Here is an 18168-nt window from a genome sequence, read left to right as displayed (position 1 = left end):
ATATAGATTATTTGTTACCAAAATAATGCTTAGATAAAGATTATTTTAACTGTTATACATTGCAAAATGGGAAAAAAACAAGTCCATTACTTGTTAGAGAACTTATAGCCTCTACTGCCTGCCTTTTTTTCAAGCTGTCACATATCTGTGTCTGTGAGACTGTAGACAATCAGCAAAAGCCCTCTTGATGGCGAATGAACAGGCATGTGAATGCTGTACCAGGTTTAAGTATCAGCACAAAGAAGTGGAAGCCTGTTACATGTTGTAAACCACTTTTATATTGCATTGCATTATGTCACCACTGTATGTCACTACTTAGACACAATGACAAAGAAAAATTTGAGTAAGGTTTATAAAATTTGATGGGGGTTGACCTCACTGAGGTCTCCAAGATTAGATAAACACAATCTGGTACAAAGACAAGTACAGTCAGGTGCTTGGCATCCAAATATCTCAGTTGGTTTGGCAAACACTGAGTAACAGTTCAGCTGTGGCTCAGCTGTGCTGGGTGTGCAAATGGGCATGAGGCTGAGTGGTGGTTGAGATAAGAGCCTGTTGATGTTGCAGACCTGGAAATGAATACACCATGTGCTTTCTTATTCTTTAGCACAGATGAAAGGAGACTGTACTAACCATTGTATGTCTGCTCTGGAGAGCTGGGTTTGAGTATCCTTTTAGGTGGTCATGTTTTATTCCAGCTCTACAGATAGAGTAGAAGCAGCACAAAAATTAGGGATATCAGCTTTGGGACTGAGACCACTTTCCAATTAGGTCTTTGTTAAGTGTTTCTTCCATGCAAATTTTATGTCTCCATATCCTGATTTACATAAAATGTTACTCCCTGAATTATATAAAACAAGTATGTTTTATTACTTGTCATTTTTCTGTTTAACAATGTTTGTTTTCCTCTATAATACTTATCACTTTGCAGGAGGCGCCAGCTTGGATATGAATTCTGTGGAACCAAAACCAAGAAAGTGGATCCTTGACACGACATGGCTCAATCTTGTGCAGTTATCTAGCTTGTACCCTTTCAATCAACTTCTGGTGCAAATTGCTGAGAATGAGAAATCTTGGAAAGCCTGGTTTGATGAAGAAGCTCCTGAAAAATCTGTTATTCCTGATGGTTATGACAGTTTACTGGATCAATTCCATAAACTACTCCTTGTCCGTAGCTGGTGCCCTGATCACACTGTTGCCCAAGTAAGATATGCTTTTGTACAATGGTTATGCTGTGTGACATCTTCTGAAGAACTGCTAGTTCCAAACTTACGTTCTCTGGATTTCTTGTTACCACAATATTTGTTGCAGGGTGAGCTATTTTAAAAAATCAGATATTGAAATGCTCACAAAAAAATACATGTGAAAACACTAATTTATTTAATTGCAATGAACTAGGAAGCAGAACATGAAATAAACTGGTTTGGAGCTGAAAAAATACAGTTTTTTTTCATGTTGTTCTTTCAAAGTTGAGTCATGAAACCCATAAAGAAATTGCATTCTGCTGGTGAATCAAAAGATACATTCCTCCCTGTTCTTTTGCACAGAAGCGGTGGAAAAAGAGCAATTCACTTTTAGGGCAGGTGCACTAAAACAGCAGATAAACTGTTTACTTACCCTCTCCAGTAAGGCAGTAATAATTAAGGCTGCCTTGTGGCAAATGTCGTAAAAGAAACTTCAGTAGGCTAGCAGCTCCTCCACAGTTTGTGATATTTTGGTTTTTCTTCTCTATGTAGGTGTAAAAGAGATGTATGAGCCTATGAGTATCCTCTTTTCACTTTTTTTTTTTTTTTCTCTTTCAGTACTGGAAAGTAGTAGTTTTTCTTTCCTGCTTATATCAGCTTTACATGTTACATGCTGTGATAGCATCTGTGTAGTATTTAGGGGACACCATATTTTCATGGGCCTCTTTTTCAACAAGGCTTGCTCCACTCTTTTTCATTTTCCACTCTTCACTGAGTAAGTAGGAGAGAAGTATGGAAGCTCCAACTGCCATAATTTAAACAGAGCAAACTAATAAAGCTGCTACTGCTTATTTATCAACTTATTATCTATCAACTAATTTATCTAGTTTAACTAATTTATCTAAATTAACTCATTTTTTATTGTCTTGCACAAACATCTCTGTAAAATAATGTCTCTGAACAATGGTTGCAAAAAGAGGTCACTTTAATTTTTGAGGAGAAAGGAGATCTCTTTTGTTACTCTTTTTAACTCTCTTCTTTCTCTACGGTGTCTTCCCAAGTATTAGAAATTTTACCTGTCTCGGACAAAATTTACACTTAATAGTGGGTGATTGAGGGTTTTTTTCCTACAACTGACATTTTCCTCAGTCCACCTTGTTCCTCAGTGCTTCTCTTCATCATACATGCCTCAGAATCTATGAGAGTCAATTCATAGCTAGAAATCACTTCAGTCAAAAAAGAATTTAATGCACTAAGGTAGCTTTAGAAGTTCTTTTAGAAAATGTCTGTGAAAAGAAAAAAGATAGAGGCATAAAAAAGGTTTGACCTTTAAGGATCAAGTCTGAGCTGAGTTCATGTTTTTAGAAATAGATATTCAACCTGAGAGACTTGAATAGGATAACTACTGGACAGGAGAATTTGTTTGAAGTTCCAGTAAATATATGGGAGATTGTATCTGGGTCAGAAGAAAGATCTGTCTAATCCACTATGCTGTAGAGACAGTGTCAACAATACATACTTAGGGGCACTAAAAATGGAACTGGTATAGAGAAACTCTTTTATTTGGTTATCCACCAAGTTTTAACAGGCAGTAATTTAGGGTCAATATCTGGGCTGTCCTCAGAGCTGACAGCGAGTCTATTCTGCATGGATTTTTTTCCCAGTTCTTTAAAAAAATCCCATTTAGCATTTTCTAGCAACAGTGTTCACAGGATGGCTGTTGTGTGAGCAGAATTCCTTCTCTGCTGTGTTTGAAATCTGCTATCTGAGAATCTCAATAGTTGCCTCCTGTGGACAAAAGTTGAAAAAGTAAAAAGTTTAGACAGTCATTGCCTTCCAATGTAGATACTGGTAAATTCCATATCACTAATTAATGCTAAACTTAAAAAAGTAAAGATAGATATATTTTTCTGGTAACTTTTCCAGGCTCGGAACTACATTGCAGAATCTCTTGGAGGGAAATATGCAGAAGGATTTATTCTTGAAATGGAAGTGATGTGGACAGAAAGTGGTTGTCGAACACCTTTGACATGCCTTCTATCAGTGGGATCTGACCCCAGTGAAAACATAGAACGTCTTGCAAAATCAAAGGTATCCTCCTAAACTGAGTTTGCTAGAGCTGACAAAGAATTTTTTCACTTTTCTTTGCACTAGAATGTATTCATACCTAGCATTCTCTGGAATTTAATTTTTGACCGGTAGCCAAACTGCATTTACTAAGAAATGAAAATGTTGCAGTTTTGCAGTTGCTTTTTGCAGTTGCATTTTGCAAAATGTTGCTTTTTGCAGTTGTTTGATTCCAATGAGACCTCCGTCTTTATCCAGCAGACTATGATAGCCCACTACTCAGGAAATGCACTAAGCTATGAGAACAAAGCAACATTTGCAGTTTAAATTGTGTTACATTCAGTGTAGGAGCTGTCAGTAATGATGATTACAAGAAGATACAAAAAAAAAAAATCATAAATATGGTGACAAGAGAAATTAATTTTAACACCCTAACATTCAATCTGTGCACTTGATGGATACATTCAACATTTCCTACAGAACAGCATCACTTTAAGGCGCTCTGTGCTCTGTTTTATGGTTCACAATGTAGCAGCATATAAAAATTTCCCAAGAAGTTATTTACTTTAGATGTCCATAAATTTTCCTCCTTGTTAGAATGCATCTTCCTTTAATGGTGCAGGATTTTAGAATACACTGAGTAAGACACACTTGCAAAACTGGGGAGGACCCACAAATGTCTTTAGCTTATTAATTAGAAAGTAGAGATGCTCATTCCATTTGAAAATCAGGACCCTTATTTGTCTGTCTGTATTGAAGATGGCTTAAATTATGACCTAACTCTCACTTAGTGTTTAAATTTAGGAATCTTAAATCTGAAGTCATTAATTTGACCTTGTCTACTGTCAGACCGAAAGGATATTGCAGTCTTAATATGTTTTCATTCTTTCAGGAAATGTGTATAGAATAAATAGAAAGTGAAGTTATGAAAGAGCTAAAGGGATTGCCTTGTTTATTCACACATGGTTTATGAACAAGGCAACATCAGCTAGGCTGTCATAACGTGAAGTTCAACTCGTGTCACCTGTAAATGTAAAGTCAACCACATTATTTAACTGTAAGGTTCTTTTGTAATATCCTGGAGTAAAGACTTAACCACACAGCATATAGGAACTTTTCAAGTTTACAAAAGCCATCCTAATGTCACAAAACAAAATGCCAACACAGCTGTTTTTAAAAATAAAAATGCATATAACAATGTGGAACTTAAGGAGCATTTCAGCAATTATTTAGCTTTTGAAAAGCATATCTAGAAATAATTTAATTTTCAGAAACATTTTCAAGGGAGTTTTGTGTTCATTTTGCTAGTATATCAACAAATTGTACTTAATTCTTGTCTTTCTTTGGGATTTCTCTGCTTTTTTCCAGATTATATCTTTAATGTAGGTTAGTTTTACCAGGGACCTGACATTGAAGGTGGGTGGTGGTGGTTCTGGGGTTTTTTCTTCTTAATGATAAAAATTTCGAGCCTATTTTTTCAACTATTTCCCTTTTACAGTCATGATTTGTAGTCCTAAAATGGATTTCCAGTGCTAATGGTGTCTCTAAGTATGATATTAACAGTATAAATCAGCTATCTGCTGTTGGTAATGTTCAAATATGTGTCCAGAATTTATTTTTCACTCTAAAATTTAGCTGTTCAGGTGGCCCACTCCCAAAGAAATGAGGACAGTGTCTGCGGTTATTGAGCTATGTAATCTTGTTTATAAACCAAACAAGCTCTATCTTAAAACTAGTTGCATTTATGCCCCCTTTACTTTCACTTTAAGATGGTGTGAAAATTTATTTTTCAGGATTAAAATGAAGTTTCTTATGCCAGCACTTTGACTTCATTAAAATCAGATTTTTTTTTAAATTGTAGAGATAATTTCTTCTTTTAGAGAATGATGCACAGAACCTTCAACAGAACTGTCAGGGCCACTGTAGTGACTAAAATGCCAGCATTTTCATCTGGATTGTGATGTATTAAAATGACATGGATATGCTGACATGATTCGCTATTCAAAGAAACATTCTGTATGCAGACATTTGATAGAGTTCTTTCAGAAGGAGTAAAATGAGGACAATTCATAGTGAAAAATATTTTTTTCCTTCTCTCAATGTTTCTATGACCTTTAATGACTGTACATTTCAAAGGCAACATTGCTGAGAAGAGCAAATTATGAGTAGATGCTTTGTTAGGGAATAATGTACCTGCTGAATATTTATGCACTCTTATGCAGGGGTAGGCATAGTCTTTGACTTACAGCTGTACTCAGATGCGTCTTAGAAAAGGTAAAGCTTTTTGTTCTCTGGCACATGATCAGCTTCACAGGCTCTTCATCTTTGCTTCTTTTAGCTACAGTTTCAGGTTTCACTGACATAAGAGTAGGATTTAACTGCTTTCTTGTCTTTGGCATTCTCATGTCTTTAAATCTTGCCAGGATATGGGGGATCATATACAGCAGCTGTATTTATACTGTTCTGTAAAATCAGGTCAGGGCCCATTCCCTGACCCCAAGGCCAAATGACCAGCACAGTTTGTGTCCATATAACCTTCTTCTCCTGCAAAAGGAGGGCAGCCTCCTCCATGCTGCTTAGGAATGGATGTCTTCCTTCCTTTTTGTTTCACAATAAGAGAGTCTGAGTAGCTGGACAGGTCAAGACTAACCTTTGTAGCTCTCAGCCAGCTGAACGTAGGCCCAGATTGGTAACGCAGCTCGTTGCTCACTGCATGAGGGATACTCAGCTGTAGGTCTTGAATGTGAAACTCTCCATGAAACAAAGTCTCTTCATCAATTCTTTTGCCCTCAACATGTATGCAGAATAATATGTTTAACTGGATTTGATAGTTCTGGTTTTCCCTGGCAGGAGTCAGGCAGCCAGCCTGAGCCAGACTTAAAAAGAACAAGAGTAGCAAGAACAATAAGCAAGAGAGGATCTGCCTGCTATGTTACTGACAGATGTGTGTGGTCCTGATCTCAGCCTTATCTTTTGCAGATCCCTTTGTGAGAGCCTTTATCCTCCTCTGGTTTTCTGAACAACTGGCTTTATTTTCCCATAGCCTCTGGAGAAGATGCCATAAAATTCCAGAATTTTATGTTTGCATTTATAAGCTTTCTCTCTTCTGAATCCAGATCTGCTCTAGATGTGCTTGAGCTAGCAGATCACCAGACTAGAATCCTCTGGATCAATGGCTCCACAGCTGCCATTTAACAACACAGGATGTTTCCTGAGTAATGCTTTAGTGGGAACCAATCTTTCTTGTCCTACCTGCTTCATCTACAGTTCTCTTTTACATGTAATATGTTCAGGCAGTAAAAACTCATCAGAATTGTTTGGTTTACACTGTGTTTTAATTATTATCTGAAGCCCTAATATCTGTTCATCTGAAGATAGTATATTATAGGAAAAAGAATGGTCAGGCTTTATTTATGTCTTTCTATATTTGAAAAAGTAGTAAAAAAGCTGAAAAAAGGTTTCAGGTGTCTTATCCCACAGATATTGTTAGACCAGCAAAAAAAAAAAAAAAAAAAAAGTGATTTCTAGTGGGTGTAGTTTTCTTCCAACAGATGGAAGATAAGAGGAACTTGAAGGGTTTTGCTTTTTTTTGTGGTTTTGTTTTCTTTACTTTGTTTTAATATAATAAGTCTCCATTGATATTAATGGCTTTCTTTGTGGCAGAATGTCAGTTCATGTGGATCTACAGAAGCAATACATAACATGTATAATTCTAAGGAACTACATATAAAATAAACTTCTTTTTTTACTTTTAGAACATTCCATGTCGTGCCATTTCAATGGGTCAGGGCCAGGAAGTCCATGCAAGGCACCTGTTAAATCAGTGCATGCAAGATGGAGGATGGCTCCTTCTACAGAACTGCCACCTTGGCTTGGAATTTCTTAATGAATTAATGGACACCATCACAACAAAAGAGTGTGTGAATGAAGATTTCAGAACCTGGATCACTACAGAGGCTCACCCAGAGTTTCCTATTAATCTTTTACAGTCCTCTATAAAATTTACCAATGAACCTCCTCAAGGTAGGAATGACTTCCTTTCCCATCTCCCCTCCTCTCCCAAGGAGAGATCGCTGCTGGTCCAGGAAGGCTGGGCAGAAAGTAATGCTGGTTTCACTGTGCAGCTACCTGAAGCTGCCAGTCTTGGACATCACTGACCTATGTTCCTGGGCATCCCCCGGTCTTCTGGGCCTCCATGCACCTCCTTACACCCAGGATCTTTCCTCACTTCCAGGATGTTTCCTCATGTTCAGATGTTCATCTTATGCTTTCTGAGCTCTAAGCCCCCAGCTTTCCTAACCTAAGTAGTCTATGTGAAGCACAATATGAGGTCTGCATCTTAACTGGCAGTTTGGACTCATGTTTCTGTATTAATAGGGGTGCAAGAAAGACATGGATGGAATGAGTCCAGTGAGAACCCACAAAGATGCTGAAGGAATTGGAGAATATGCTATGTGAGGAGAGGCCAGGATGATTGTTAAGCCTTGAAGAGAGAAGAAGTATCTTATTAATGCCTACAAATAAATAAATATGCCCTTTCTTTATATATATATATGTGTTGACACTGGTTTTAGTTGATGATATCAGTAGGAGCTAGAAGTTTTTATCCAAGGTCCTATTTAAAGCTTCAGACATTTAAACTTATTATTTCAGTATTTAGCTTCCTTTGAACATTAGATGTCTACAGACGTTGTGAAACACATCCCGTTTCAGCATTTATACTCCATCTCAACAGCAGGTAGTCAGTCTGTTGATAAAAATTTCTTACTTCTTCCTCTTTTCCTCTCTCTCTTTTTAATTCAGAGCTCATAATCTTTTTATTTTGCAGTGGACCTCTCCTAATCATTCGAATGGTAACAACCTATAGCTCTAAGAGGCTGTTCTAGAAGTCAAATTATAGCAAATTTGCAACTTGCATTTAGCAGCTGAAAAAAGCCCAGTGTAAAAATTTAAGTCAGGATGAAATATAGACAGTTTTAGTTTCTAAAGGTCCTGTCATATTGGTAGCACAATACGATAAGACACTTTTGTTTGATTTTGGAACCCTCTGATGATACCAGTACTATATTTTGAAAAGCTATTTGTTTGAATATTCTGCAGGGTTTTTGTGAAGTATGAACAAAAGTAAAAGTATTTTTATTGTGTCATATGAAGTAGGGCGACTTTTACATTCTTTTTACTGCACTTAAAATCTGCTCTTCTAGACTTGTGTGAAGCTGATTATGCGGAAAGTATCGTAAGAGGGAGCTGATGTCAGTAACTCATGGTTGGGTTGTCTGCCCAAGGCAAAAGATGCTTGAGTAGCACTGCCTAAAAACATCTGGGAGCACTTGAGCCTCTGTATTCCATGGTAGCTGAGACTGTATCAGTATCAATTGCCTAAAGCTATTCCTGGGATATGAAATGTCAGTGCTCAAACAAACCTCGCCAAGTATTAATATTTGCACTCTGAATTTAGGTTCTCTTCTCATCACCTTGGTGCCTGAAGTCCAGTTGAATGACCTGCCTACAGAATTTTGAGATTTTTCTAGGAATCAAATCTAAATAAATTATCCTAAATAAAACTAAAATCTCTTATTAGAAGTAAATAGCAAAACAAACTTTTGGATACCCAGTGCTGTATTTCATATGATGTTAGGTGTCTTGTTTATTGCCATATAGTTGCTAAATAATTATGTTTCTATTTCAGTTGTTTATAGGATCATTTAGAATATGATTACTTAATTTTAAATCCTTCCAGACTCCTGAAATTAATTTTCTGTGTTACCTACGTAAAACAAAATGTTATTGAAGTTTGCCTACTATGACCAGCTGAACAGATGGTCATAGTAGGCAAGATTCTAAGACGTTATTTGAAGGTATATGTAAGATGAGACTGTAAATTGGAATAGAGAATTATGCTTAACAGAGGTTAGATTTATGGATTCCATTTTTTTTTTTTTTTGCTAATGTTTTACATTTTTATATTTACCTTCTAGGCGTGAAAGCTGGCTTAAAACGAACATACTCAGCTGTTACTCAGGATCTGCTGGGAGTGAGCAAAATGCCACAGTGGAAACCATTGCTATATGCTGTAGCGTTTCTTCACACAACTGTTCAGGTTTAAAAATATATTTATTCTCTTCTGTCATAAAGCTATGTTTCATTTATTAATGAACCTTGTTATTAAATGAGAAACATTTTTAAAGAGAAGCCATATGTTGGCAAATTGACACAAATAAAATAGCGAAGAGAACAACATATCTCTATTACCGCAGCTGTGTTTGAACTTATAATTTTGCTCATGTTGGTCCTGTACCTCCAACAGGGATAATATTTCAGAGATAAAAAAACGACCATCAAGTAATGATCAATTAGAGTACTCTTCTATTAAAATCCTGATCAATGACTGTGTGATCTATCTTTCAACTAACTGTACTTTTACTAATATTAACACATAAAAGCATAATAAAGAAATTTAAAATTTATAGTTTGGAAAACCATAGTCTCAAAATGCTGCATTCACAATGACAAGGTGTAAGAGGGTAAATACAAATCCTTTCTGCTCTGAAACTGTAGGAGGAAATGAAAGTAGATTTTGGGTCTTGACTTTCAGGACTTCCATTAAAGAAAGTACTTTATGGATTAAGCACAACTTTTCATCACCCTATTGATATATTTTGCAGTATCCTTAGTTTATATTTGGAGCCTGGTTAATTTAGTTCTGCGGCATCCATGCACTGAAATATTGTGGTCCAGTGGAAGCCTGTGTTAAAAAATGAAAATTTGCAATTACCAGATATTATCCTAACACCTATGTACTGCCAGCTGAGCCTGTAGATGATTCACTAAGAAGCAGTTTTTCCTACTTGTATCTGCACCATACTGACACAGCAGGGATTGGAATATAAGCGATAGGAATATATCTAGCTCATAGGAAGACCCCACACAATGATTATGGCTGATGATTTTGAACACCATTGCCTCAAACAGTAGCCTAATTTTTGAAATTCAAAAGCTATGGTTATTCACTTAGAGATTGAAAAAATACTTTTTAAAGATTTTTTTCTTTCTGAAATGTTAATATTCCTATTCTTTGTACAAATTTAGCTACTAGATAATCAATCAAGTGTTTGGCCTTGCCTGTGTTAAATGTATTTTTTTTAAAGTTGCTTAAATAGAGTTCCAGCTGGACTACTGTATTCTTAACATATTTCATGTATTATTCTGCACTTAAACTTTCTTCACAATTACTATCAATCAGTGGTTTACCATTAATTCCAACTATTCTACAGGAAAGAAGAAAGTTTGGCCCATTGGGCTGGAATATTCCTTATGAATTTAATCAGGCAGACTTTGCAGCAAGCGTGCAGTTCCTTCAGAACCACTTGAATGATGTGGGCATCAAACAGGGAGTGAACTGGAGCTGTGTCCGCTACATGCTTGGAGAAGTGCAGTATGGTGGCCGTGTGACTGATGAGCTCGACAAGGCACTGCTGAATACATATGCAAGAGTCTGGTTTGGAGAGCACATGTTCAGTGAAAATTTTTGTTTCTACAAAGGCTATGTTATTCCAAAAGGGAATACAGTGGAAGACTATCTCCAGTACATAGAGCAGTTGCCAGTGATTGATACACCAGAGGTAAAATATTTTAATATATTGAAGGGAGTTTTTGTCAGATGAATCACTTAATGAGGTATTTTTTTCAGAATCGAGTATGCATAGGTCAAGATTTGCAGGTAGACCATTATAGTGGGTATTCAGTGTAGATCTGATGACCAGGAAGACATAGATGAGGCCTTCTTCAAACAATTGCAAAAAGTCTCATGTTCACAGGCCGTGGTCGTTATGAAAGACTTTTAGCAATCCTAATTATCTTCTGGAAGGTTGGTACAGAAATGTTCAAGTATCAATGTGTATAATACCTGGTTGGAATGCTGTAAAAATGGAGCTGGAGTCTTTTTGATAATAGCCAATGAAAGTAAAAGAAGCAATGAGGTAAATTAAACAACAGGAAATTCCATTTGAAAACAAGAGAACCATATTTTAAGTGAAGTTGGTCAAAGACTGGAAGAGTATGCCCAGAGATATTGTGCAGCCTCGTCTTTGTAGACATTGAAATCCCAACTGGACACTCTCCTGGAGAGCCTGCTCTATTAGCCCCTGCTTGAGTAGGTGATTCAGATTAGATGATCCTCAGAGGTCCCTTCCAAACCAAACAATTTTGTGGTTTTACAATTCTTTATGGGATTCAACAGATATGCAACCTGAGAAATAATGAAAATAAAAAAGCCCTATGGTCTCATTTTGCAAGTTATAATTGGGAGTTTATTCCATTTTGACAACAGAAAGATATGGATGTTGCCATGAATTGATGGGATAGGGTGCAGGGTGGCTTCTGGTTGTAACCAGTGTTACGTGACCCAATGTGTGCATATCACAGTGGTGACAGGGACTGGAGGGTGGAGACTTTCTGCTCCCTCCAGTACAGACACTCATGATAAAGTTAGTTAAAACTGAAACAGAAGAGAATGCTCTGGAAAATTGAAACAGAGGTGAATGGTCTGGATTTCTGTCTCATTTCTATTAAGTTGATAAATGCCATTGGAAATAACTTCTATTAAAATTAAATAGACTGAGTGGAACAGAAAAAGCTAGTTTTCACTTACTGATAATGTTCTGGCTGAGAGGGTGAGAAGTTTCCAAGGTCATAAAATAAGCTTGGAAAGTTCTGAATCTCTGAAGATAGCGAAACCAGAATACAAAGGTATTTGTGCCAGCAGTGATGTACCTTTTCCAGGTGAGAGTAAATGCAGACATGATAATGTATCACTGGGATCCATTTGAGCCCAACTTGTGAAGTGGTTCCTATCAGTGTATGAACCTTGGCTCTATCAAATTTCAGGTTCTGCTTTCATGGATCTGCTCTTTTAAGCACATGGGAACCTATCTCACAATGCTGCGATGTATTTTAAAAGTGTTTTGCTTTCTGTAAAAAATCTGTATGTATGGTTTGAAGTAGGGGAATTTTACCTTTGGCTTTTATGTAAATAGAAGCAAGTCCAGGAATGCAAACATCTTTTTGTTCTTCACATTTTCACTTGTTAGGAAGTAAGTTGTGACTTTCTTCTGTCATTCTAAAATCTGTCAAAATTGCTCATGAAAACCTTTAACCTTTTAATCTCCCAGTCTTCTTTGTTTCACAAAAGACACTGTGCTAGTCCAAACAGTGTACCCTTGATTCATCCCTTTTCCATTTTTAGTTAAGAAAACTGAATTGATCTGCTTGCAGGCCAATTGGTCCTTGCTCCTTTGATGAAATTTCATCCTCTGAGCAGAATGAATACTGTCTTCTGAGGAGGGCAGTTGAACTCAGTGTATTGGGTTAGCATGCAAAGGTTTCAGTAGCAGAGGACCAAGGAGTGACCTCTGTGAGAGGATGGCAGAAGCTTCCCCTGTGTGTGACAGGGCCAGTGTCAGACAGCTCCAAGACAAACCCACTGCTGGGATAAAGTATTTATGAAGGATAAAAAGCTGTACATGAACCTTCAGTCAGAGAGAGGAGTGGGAATATGTGAGAGAAACAGCTCTGCAGGCACCAAGATCTGTGAAGAAGGAGAGGCAGGAGGTGCTCCAGATGTTGGAACAGAGACTCCCCAGCAGCCCATGGAAGACCCCACCCTGGAGCAGGTGGATGCCTGAAGGACCCTGTGGAAGTCCATGCTGTAACAGGTTCCTGCAAGATGTGTGGCCCCATGCCGAGAGGAGTCCATGATGGAGCAGATTTTCTGGCCAAGGTTATGACCCCACAGGTGACCCATGCTGAAATAGTCTGTTCCTGGAGCTGTGCACCCTGTGGAAAAGACCCACACTGGAGCAGCCTAATGGAAAAGTCTGTGGAGGACTCCTATGCTGGAGCAGGGGTAGAGTGGGAGGTGTCCTGCTCCTGAGGAGGAAGGAGTATGTGACAAACTGACCAAAAATCGTGTTTCCTGTTCCTTGTCTCCCTGTGCACCTGTGGGAGAAAGTAGAAAATTTGGGAATGACATTAAGTTTGGGAAGAAGGGACAGATAGAGGGAAGGTGTTTTTATGATTTGGTTTTATTGCTTGTGATCCTACTCTGATTTGATTGGTAATAAGTTCAATTAATTTCCCCAAGTAAAGTCTGTTTTGCCTGTGATGATAACTGTTCTTATCTCAGACAGTGGACTTTTTGTTGTGACTTCTCTCCCCTGTCCAGTTGAGGAGGGGATGATGGAGGGGTGATTTCAGAGGAGTGTAGAGCTTTAGCAATTGATTTTGAGGATTCATAAGGCTGGAAAACCCTGAAAGACAGAATCCAATATTCTCTTTAAACAACATTCCCAGAGATTTTGGATCAAAAAGAATGAGAGATTTGGGTCCTTGATTAGTGTACAGGACATTCAGAAAACTGGGAATGTCATTCAGAAAACCAGTCCACCCAGTGATTTCTTTCTTCTTTCTTCTTTATACATAACTTGCATGAAACCATAGGACCAGAGCTGTCTCCTATTTCTCCCTGTCTTTGTAAATATTGCTCCAATGTTTTAAGTTAGCCCTTGGACTAGGGCTCCATTCACAGATACAGCAAATATTCTTCATGATGCTAACTCGGGCTATTATGTTGCCACAAAATCTATTAGAGCAAAACCGAACAAATGAGCCCTCACTGTGCAAGAGCAAAAGCAGAAAAGAATGTATCTTCAAATATTTATTTCCTTCCACATAGAATATGAGTGTAATGATGTGCATTGGTATTTTTGCCTTTTACAGCTCTAAACATACCATTTGAGTAAACCACTATTTGCAAAATATTAAATCCTATATGGAATCTACCTGCACACTATTGTAGTCAAACCCTCACTCAAATGTGATATTAGGTCTGTACTTTGTGCTGGTCTATGGATAAGATTCCCAAGCTTTGTAAATCAGTGCAGCTTTGCTGGCTTTGGCAATGGTGCAGCCACTTATATCCCTTGTCCCTGAGTTTCTAGATTTACAAGTATAACAATATTAAATGGCCCTTTAAATTCTCTCCGCAGAGTATGTAAATACTGGTTTCTAGAAGTGCCTTCTTGCAATATACTGATACTAATGTAAAATATGAAAACTGTGAGTATATGAAAAAAATGTGAAAAATGAGAAACAGAAGATTGCTTGGCTTTTGTGCTCAGTTTGAGGGCAAGCCTTCCTCATTGACGGATCAGTGATTCAAAGTTTGTAAGAGATATGTAATATCTATAATTAAATGAGGGCTGGTGAAATAAGTCACAGTACATGCAATTCCTCCTGGAAAAGGGTTGCAATTGTCAATCTGACAATTATAGACTTACTGATATTTCAGTAGAAGTTTCTGAAAAAGCTATTATCATTCAGACAAAGGGCAACTTTGCAGTAATTCTGTGCTAGCTGTATCTTAAATAAAATAATTCAATTTTGGGAGAAGGAGAAGTAAGGAAAGGGAAGCTTCAACCAAAAATAGCTAAAGCATAAAATATCCTAAATATATTACCATCTTTAGGTACTTCAGATGTGGGCATAATTTTATTCACCATGCTACATGCCTTATAAGCCTAAGAGTCTGAGTAAAACAAAACATGTTAGAAATGTTGACTGGTTGGATAATGGCATCTACTTGAACTGGTACAACAGCAATATACCCATAGAGACAAAGAACTAATGCTAAGGGGTCAATGTCCACATATGACATTTCCAACAAGCTCTAGTCTGAACCAAAGGAAAGGGATCTGTTCTCACCCCTTGATAGCATTCCACAAAATGATCCATGTGAAGATAATGAGATCAATTAAAAAACCCTCCACTGACATGAATGAAAACACTATTGCACATGCAGCCTGTATTAATATTTTAGTGCAATTTGGGTTTGGTCTTTGGCCGTTTAAATGGAAGAACTTTCACTGGCCTGTCCACATCTATTGTTTTATGGAGCTGAGAATTTTCTTCCTTGATCATCCATTTTCATGCATTCTTTTGTGTATATACTTTTAGAAAAAAAATCACCTTTTTCTCCCCAATTTTTATACCTTTTACTTTAAGGTATTTGGACTTCACCCTAATGCAGATATAACTTACCAGACCAACCTGGCTAATGAGACATTCAGTACCATAGTGAGCATCCAGCCCAAAGACAGCAGTACTAGAGGGGGAGAAACCCGGGAAGCAGTGGTGCAGCGTCTTGCTGATGAGATGCTAGAGAAGTTACCTCCAGATTATAGCCCTCATGAGGTATGTCCTACTTTATAAAACAGATGATATATGTATGCATGTATATACCTTCATGTTTTGTAAGTTTTATTGTGCTTCTTAAATTTAACTAGCATGTGTTTTTAAAAAATCTTAAAATTATGCATAGGCGTTTATAAGTCTATTTTGGTTCATTATCTAAAAAATTCCTATGTCACAAACATATATTTCAAATGCCACAGTCCACTCAATCAGTCACCTTGACTCAGAAGACCTATTAAGGGCTTCAGAAAGTTCTTGCTTTCCTTAGTAGCTTACAGAAGTAGCCTGCTGTCTCTTTCTGAGGCACTGGTGATCCTATAGTGGTTACAGCATTCAATTTATCTACTCCCATTAGGACACCACCATGATGAAGAGTAAATTTTATCACTGACCTTTTTATGCTCCAGATTTTTTTAGGTCTGAGCCATAAGAGGTATCTTCGTCAATCTTTTCTTGCATTTTTAATTAACAGCCCCATTAAATCGAAAAATCCAGCGTAGAGACTCTTGCGTCAGTTTATAAGTAGGTTCTGCTGTCTTGCCAAGTGTTTCATTAACCGTAAATATTAAAACCACCTAATTTCCATGATTTTATTCTTTACAATTCTGTTTTGCATTGATAGTGCCTTTCCCCCTGCCTCAGTTTTAGTTAAAGCTGGTAAAATGCTCAGTATGAATTAGAACTTGCTATGCATGCTTTATTTTCTTCTCTGGCCAACTTAGAATGTCCACCTAAGTAACAACTAATGGTCTTGGGGACCCAGCAGTATTTCCTGTCTTCCCTTCTACTATTAATCGCAGATTGAATGTGTATTGTATAAATAGCCACTTTTGTACTGTCATAATTCAACTTGGAACTTCTCTTTTCATTCCCCTGTTGTCAAGCTACTTACAGTCTGCAACATTTTTTAGTGAGGTTTCCTGCCATCTATCTCCATATTGTTGTTTTTCCATCCATTCCTGCTTGCATCTCTCCTTTTTGTCACCCTCTTATTGAATGAGTCTTAATGACAGTATATACATAATTTTTGGTAGAATTTGATTAAGAATGGAGTCAGTTTTCTAGTTTTCATAATATTATTTAATAGTGAATAAATATTAGAAGTAGAAAACAAAGTTAAATATCGTAAGTGTAATAATAATTCATAATTTAATAAATGTAATAATTTTCATGTTGAACCTTCAACTATCATTTACACCTTAAATTGTTCTCAGTCCTCTTCCCTTATCTTTCCAATCAGAGTAAAGCTTTTTTATAGAACTAGATTCTTCTAGTTTCATTCAGCTCCTTAATTTTTTTCAAATTACAGCAGCAGTAAAATACTGCATACCTGGATAACATGTATGTTTTTGCCATATTTGTGATATGTGTATTGACCTAAGTTTTTCCAATATACTTGCTAAATCCTCCGAAGGACTATTTCTTCATTCCCTTGTTAAGCTGACAACTTTTTTCCTCCTGAAGAATTTCTAATGCTTAGAAAACATCAATAGTACTTACTGCACTTTACATTGCAACCAGAGGGTAGTCTTAACCTCAGGTTTTACCCCTGGGAAATCTGTGCAGTACTTTTTAGTCATGTAAAATGCACACACAGTTGTTTAATCCAAATTTCACTTTGGATTGAAATGCTTTTTTCTGATATTTCTTCTGTTTAATCTTAGACTCATTCATTTTCTTTCCTTCTTGGTTTATTCACTGAGGTTATGCCCACAAACCACATGTAGGTGATGCCTCCCCTTTTAAGTCACTTCATCAAATTTTAGCTTTGGAGACCATCACTTTTGGAGCCAGGGACTGTAATTAGGGGGAAAAGGGTCTGGAAGGCTTATTTCAGATGTTCCATCCTTCACTCTTGACTTGTCTCTCTCTGTTTTACTGCTGTATTTGTAGTTGTATATAATAAATACTGTTTGTATATAAAAAAAAAAAAAATCCCCACCAATTGTTTTCATTGCTCTTTCACTCTCAGCATCAAGCAGTATGACAAACTATTATCTTTTCTCATGATCTGCCAATCATACACAAGGGGTTTTATTTTCTAATAAGCAATCATCATTTCAATGGTGCTCAGAATTTACATTTCTATGCTTCAGTACCATTTCTCTTACATCTTCTATGAGCTTCAAAGGAAACTTATTTTGCTTTAATTTGCTTGATAGCTGTCCTGTTATGATTCAACCAAGAAGATTTGAGTTTGTACAGAGATGTGGTGGTGGATCTACTTTTTTCTTCTGTATTTCTTGTAGATACATTCTGAGTTCACTAAGTGTAGGTACCACCTCTTTCTGGGGATATCTAGTTTTCTAAAGCTCTGTGCATCTTGATCTGTGAATTACACTTCACTTTGATTAATCATACCACTCTGTTTATGTGCCTTTTTTTCAGTCTGCACTATTGATGGATGGCACGGTACTTTTTCACAGAAACATTCAAAAATTATGCTTAGTTTCTATAGCATGGTACTGATTCCTTTGCTCTGACCATCTAGAGAATCTCCTCTGTTCATTTTCCAAGTGTTTTATTGCTAATAATGTATTCCTCTGTATATTTCCTTGGCTGTCTCAGCACTACAACATCTACAGATTTTACTTCTGTAGTGTTATGACATTTGACATTGTTTCTTCTGGGCCCTGATTTTTCGATATTTCTTTCTTCAGTCTGCTTA

General features: G+C 37.0%; 1 protein-coding gene across 2 annotated transcripts in view; it reads left to right on the top strand.

Moving 5' to 3' along the window:
- The window catches only part of LOC100232083 (dynein axonemal heavy chain 5), a 152233-nt gene that overhangs the window by 112925 nt on the left and 21140 nt on the right, over positions 1–18168 (top strand). For both annotated transcript variants that reach the window (XM_030265831.4, XM_072924432.1), the window contains exons 68-73: positions 932–1203; positions 3111–3275; positions 7007–7274; positions 9230–9351; positions 10526–10873; positions 15312–15500. In XM_030265831.4, the coding sequence (XP_030121691.4) occupies positions 932–1203; positions 3111–3275; positions 7007–7274; positions 9230–9351; positions 10526–10873; positions 15312–15500 (1364 nt within the window). The remainder of the gene's footprint in view (positions 1–931; positions 1204–3110; positions 3276–7006; positions 7275–9229; positions 9352–10525; positions 10874–15311; positions 15501–18168) is intronic.

This window comes from Taeniopygia guttata, chromosome 2, assembly GCF_048771995.1.
Source record: "Taeniopygia guttata chromosome 2, bTaeGut7.mat, whole genome shotgun sequence".
NCBI lineage: Eukaryota > Metazoa > Chordata > Aves > Passeriformes > Estrildidae > Taeniopygia > Taeniopygia guttata.
Note: the sequence above shows the minus strand (reverse complement) of the source record. Positions and strands in the feature narration are given on the sequence as shown.